At 57.1% G+C, this 5,902-nt stretch overlaps 1 protein-coding gene across 1 annotated transcript in view; it reads right to left on the bottom strand.

Moving 5' to 3' along the window:
• Positions 1 to 5,902, bottom strand: part of TNPO3 (transportin 3) — a 19,959-nt gene that overhangs the window by 7,964 nt on the left and 6,093 nt on the right. Inside the window, exons 6-8 of the mRNA XM_031065135.1 lie at positions 4,057 to 4,232; positions 3,342 to 3,480; positions 2,225 to 2,371 (exon numbers count right to left, since the gene is read on the bottom strand). Of these exons, the coding sequence (XP_030920995.1) occupies positions 2,225 to 2,371; positions 3,342 to 3,480; positions 4,057 to 4,232 (462 nt within the window). The remainder of the gene's footprint in view (positions 1 to 2,224; positions 2,372 to 3,341; positions 3,481 to 4,056; positions 4,233 to 5,902) is intronic.

Genomic DNA, 5,902 nt, shown 5'->3' with positions numbered 1-5,902 from the left:
CATTCCTGCCCTCCTGCTGCAGACCAGGCTGCTGGAGGGTCTGCAGAGCTGTGCCCAAGGAAAACATGATCAGCCTGAGCACACACTGTGTATTCCTGCTCCAACAAGTGGAGGAAGGGATGGGAAGCAAGGGGATGAGGAGGGGAGGAGAGAACAAACCATCTCAGAGTGCATGGAGGAAGATACCAGCTGGGGCTAGTAAGCCATGCCATCCTCATCCCAATAAAACTGCCTCAAGCAGGGACAACACAGCTTCCAAGGGGACACACACATCCCACTGCCCAGCTGTTCCATAGGGACACACACATCCCACTGCCCAGCTGTTCCATAGGGACACACACATCCCACTGCCCAGCTGTTCCATAGGGACACACACATCCCACTGCCCAGCTGTTCCATAGGGACACACACATCCCACTGCCCAGCTGTTCCATAGGGACACACACATCCCACTGCCCAGCTGTTCCATAGGGACACACACATCCCACTGCCCAGCTGTTCCATAGGGACACACACATCCCACTGCCCAGCTGTTCCATAGGGACACACACATCCCACTGCCCAGCTGTTCCATAGGGACACACACATCCCACTGCCCAGCTGTTCCATAGGGACACACACATCCCACTGCCCAGCTGTTCCATAGGGACACACACATCCCACTGCCCAGCTGTTCCATAGGGACACACACATCCCACTGCCCAGCTGTTCCATAGGGACACACACATCCCACTGCCCAGCTGTTCCATAGGGACACACACATCCCACTGCCCAGCTGTTCCATAGGGACACACACATCCCACTGCCCAGCTGTTCCATAGGGACACACACATCCCACTGCCCAGCTGTTCCATAGGGACACACACATCCCACTGCCCAGCTGTTCCATAGGGACACACACATCCCACTGCCCAGCTGTTCCATAGGGACACACACATCCCACTGCCCAGCTGTTCCATAGGGACACACACATCCCACTGCCCAGCTGTTCCATAGGGACACACACATCCCACTGCCCAGCTGTTCCATAGGGACACACACATCCCACTGCCCAGCTGTTCCATAGGGACACACACATCCCACTGCCCAGCTGTTCCATAGGGACACACACATCCCACTGCCCAGCTGTTCCATAGGGACACACACATCCCACTGCCCAGCTGTTCCATAGGGACACACACATCCCACTGCCCAGCTGTTCCATAGGGACACACACATCCCACTGCCCAGCTGTTCCATAGGGACACACACATCCCACTGCCCAGCTGTTCCATAGGGACACACACATCCCACTGCCCAGCTGTTCCATAGGGACACACACATCCCACTGCCCAGCTGTTCCATAGGGACACACACATCCCACTGCCCAGCTGTTCCATAGGGACACACACATCCCACTGCCCAGCTGTTCCATAGGGACACACACATCCCACTGCCCAGCTGTTCCATAGGGACACACACATCCCACTGCCCAGCTGTTCCATAGGGACACACACATCCCACTGCCCAGCTGTTCCATAGGGACACACACATCCCACTGCCCAGCTGTTCCATAGGGACACACACATCCCACTGCCCAGCTGTTCCATAGGGACACACACATCCCACTGCCCAGCTGTTCCATAGGGACACACACATCCCACTGCCCAGCTGTTCCATAGGGACACACACATCCCACTGCCCAGCTGTTCCATAGGGACACACACATCCCACTGCCCAGCTGTTCCATAGGGACACACACATCCCACTGCCCAGCTGTTCCATAGGGACACACACATCCCACTGCCCAGCTGTTCCATAGGGACACACACATCCCACTGCCCAGCTGTTCCATAGGGACACACACATCCCACTGCCCAGCTGTTCCATAGGGACACACACATCCCACTGCCCAGCTGTTCCATAGGGACACACACATCCCACTGCCCAGCTGTTCCATAGGGACACACACATCCCACTGCCCAGCTGTTCCATAGGGACACACACATCCCACTGCCCAGCTGTTCCATAGGGACACACACATCCCACTGCCCAGCTGTTCCATAGGGACACACACATCCCACTGCCCAGCTGTTCCATAGGGACACACACATCCCACTGCCCAGCTGTTCCATAGGGACACACACATCCCACTGCCCAGCTGTTCCATAGGGACACACACATCCCACTGCCCAGCTGTTCCACAGGGACACACACACCCCCTGCCCATTGCACAGGCCCTTACGTGGTCGGAGTCGAGCTGGCAGTGCCGCGCCAGCGCGTGCAGCAGGCGCTGGATGTAGGCTTTGAAGATGCTGTGGATCACAGCATCGTCCGTCTTGTACAGGTGCTCCCCCAGTCTATACCAGAAGTTAAAGGAAATTTCTACCACCTGTTTGGAAAGAAAAATACAGCATTTTGTTACCAACAGAATGTTTTTTCCCCACTGTGTCAGTGGTCCCGATGGAGAAACAGAAACCCTGGCCCTGGGTGGCAGCAGTGGCAGCACCACAGATGTGCGTCAGAGCTGCTGTGCCACACAGTGGTGACACGGGGACTGGTTGCCCCAGATCCACTGATTTCTCTGCCTGTCAGTTAATAAAGGGCTTGGGATCCCCCAGTGACACTGAAGAGCTGCCCCAGCCCTTGGCAGCCAAAGCCTCTGCAGCCCAGAACAACCCGAGTGGGGCCTGGGGCTCTGGGAGCGGCTTGGGCTGGAAGTGGATGCAGCCCCTTTGTGGTGGGTTCTTTTATTTATTGTGTGGTTATTGCACAAAAACCATGAGTGCAGATTTAGTCAGGAGCAGCTGCAGAGCTCCACGTCCCCCTCAGCACTGATGGCACTGATGTATGAGGTCGTGGCCAAGGAAAACTGAGCTTAACAGACCTGAGAAGGGAGGAAAAGGGTCCCAGGGACCCCAAGGAATGTATGGAGCCTGCTGGAGCACAGCCACCCATGGCAAACCAGCCAGGTAGCAGCTTCCATCCACTGAACACAGGCAGGGATCAGCTACTGGCACTTAAAGGTTTGGGAAGAATAAAATTATAAAGAATTAAATAAAGGATAAAAACAGACCAAAACAATGACAAGTTTTGCTCCTAAGGCAGGTGGGTGGGCACTTTGATATGAACCAGCATTTCAGTCACTCACAGGGCAAAATTCCCAGAACCACAAATCCCCACTGAGCTCGACTTTAGCGTGTGGGAAAGCACTAACAGGGGTTTCAGAGCTGTGCTGGCAGTCCCAGGACACCCAGAAGGAAACGTGAAGCCCATGAGTGCAGAGCAGGGATTCCAGAGCCCACAGGGCCATGACTGTGGCAGCAGCAGCAAGGTTTCCCCCGTGCCTGGCTGCAGCTCACCTCGTACTGCGGGTGCCCCGCGCAGATGAGCAGCAGCTCCAGCGTGCGCAAGTCGCCCAGGCCCTGGCCCGGCGTGCACACGATCTTGTCCAGGAAGGTCTCGCACAGCTCGGTGAACACACGGCAGTAGTTGAGCACCCTGCAGAGGGACAAGGGGACAGGGGTTGGATCAGCCTCACAGGATTTACCCCAGCGCAGAGGGACAGGGGTTGGATCAGCCTCAGGGGCTTTACCCAGTGCAGAGGGACAAGGGGACAGGGGTTGGATCAGCCTCGTGGGCTCTACCCCAGTGTGGGGCACGGCTGGGCCAAAATGTGCCCAGGGCCTTGGCCAGAGTGAGAAACCCCAACTTCTGCTTTGCCAGCAGCTGGGAGACGCTCCAGCAGGGGAAGTGGGTGCAAACACTGGGCTCCAATAAGCAAATCTGCTGAAATACTGATCTCAAACTTCTCCAAAAGCCCAGTGAGGGCATGGTTCCAGTGCAGCCCAGCCCCTGGCCCCTCCAGATCTCTCCTGCAGTGAGGGGCCCAGACCTGCCCCCAGGATTTGGGTGTGACCCCATGAGTGCCCAGCACAGGGACAGGCACTGCCCAGCCCCAGTGCCCCCAGCACTGCTGATGCCCTGGCACTGGTATCTCCGTTTGGAGGCAGATGTGGCTGGGTCAGGGCTCTCCTGCCCGTCCCTCCCGGCCACAGCAAGGTCCCTGTCCCTCACTTGTCCAGGTCCTCCCGTGCCACAGCCATGTGATAGGCACTCTCGAGGGTGAGCACGCCCTGGAAGAGCTGCAGGGCCAGGGGCAGGTTAGTCTCCACGTTCTCGATGGCGTAGAGGGCCGAGCACACGCAGTCCGACGCAGCCTCGTGCAGGTTGGATGAGGTCTTGTCCTGTTGCTGCAAGGCACAAAAGCCCAGCAATTATCAAAGAATCATAGAACATCCAGAGCTGGAAGGGAGCACAGGGATCACAGATCCAGCTCCTGGCCCTGCACAGACACCCCAATGATCCCAGGGAGGGGATTGCATCCCTAGGAGGGGAGCTCTGGCAGCCTCGGGGCCATGCCCATTCCCCAGGGAGCCTGGGCAGTGCCCAGCACCCTCTGGGGCAGAACCTTTCCTGCTTTCCAGCCTGACCCTCCCTGGCACAGCTCCAGCCATTCCCTGGGTCCTGTAACTCACCAGAGCAGAGATGGGAGCTGCCCCTCCACTGCCCCAATTGTATCATGCAATCAGACAGGAATGAAACCACCAGGTTTTTGTTCTTGTTCCCACAATGGCTGGATTTGATCTTGTAGATCTATTCCAACCCAAAGAATACTGTGAAACACTTCACAGAGGTCCTGCACAGCCACAGCCCCCACTACCCCCCACTGGCCTCGTAACCTTCCCTGGACACTCCAGGTCAGACTGACCCTTCCCCAAGGGACCCTGGCAAACTCCCTGGCAAGCACAGGAGGGGAAACACCAGCTGGAACCCAGGGCAGCTTGGACGGAAGGAAACCACCATGCTGCTCATCACCTGGCTGGACACAGAGCCATCACTCCCACTGGGAGGACAGGTGGGAGCTGGGGAGTCCCTGGTGGGGATGGAGACGAGGTTTCCACAAGCATGTGTGGAATATTGACCAGGGATGGTCTGGGGGTCAGTGAATTCCATGGACGGTGACTGAGTGAGGGGGATTCACAGGGGAGGAGACAGGACATACAGAGCACCAGGAGAGAGCAAGCAGGGAGGAAACAAATGAGCAGAGACTCTGTGAGCCCTACTGAACACTGAGATCTCAATGGATTTGGGAAACAATTCCTGGTGCCACTGAAGGGAGAAGGGGAGGAAGGAAGAACACCCCAAGTAAAGTGCCATTAACCACCAAACAGGCTGGTGAGCCCCACAGCCTGTCCTGGGAGCAGCTCCTGCTACAGCTCCACTTGAAGCAGGATCCCACATGGATATTCAGGATCCTGCATGGATGTCCTTCCTTGGGAGCCCTCATCTGCATTTGTCATTGATTGAATAATGCAAATGAGGGATCCCACAGGAGAGGGGGAGGAGGGACAGACAATCTCTGCAGCAGAAACCTCCATCCTCCAGGAATTCCTCAATTCCTCGCTCTGGCTCCACTCCCTGCCTGCCCTGGCTCAGTGGCACAGGACTCTCCACACCCCCAGCCCTGCCACACTCAGCCACACAAACACCCCAACTCCTCCAGGAGGGGATCTTCCAAGGAGAAAGGGTCAGAAGAGGAATACTGCTTCACTGACAATCTGGGAAGAAACCAAAATAACCTCAACCCCCCCTGATTTGGCCATCAAACCCCAACAGAGGCTTCCGATGCCCAGTCATGAGGATGATAAACCTCACCTGGGACCCTGGGCGTGACAAACCTCACCTGGCATCCCCTGGGCGTGACAAACCTCACCTGGCACCCCTGGGCGTGACAAACCTCACCAGGCACCCCTGGGTGTGACAAACCTCACCTGGCATCCCCTGGGCGTGACAAACCTCACCTGGGACCCCCGGGGCGTGACAACCCTCACCTGGCACCCCCTGGGTGACAAACCTCACC

This window comes from Geospiza fortis, unplaced genomic scaffold (assembly GCF_000277835.1).
Source record: "Geospiza fortis unplaced genomic scaffold, GeoFor_1.0 scaffold30, whole genome shotgun sequence".
Lineage (NCBI taxonomy): Eukaryota > Metazoa > Chordata > Aves > Passeriformes > Thraupidae > Geospiza > Geospiza fortis.
Note: the sequence above shows the minus strand (reverse complement) of the source record. Positions and strands in the feature narration are given on the sequence as shown.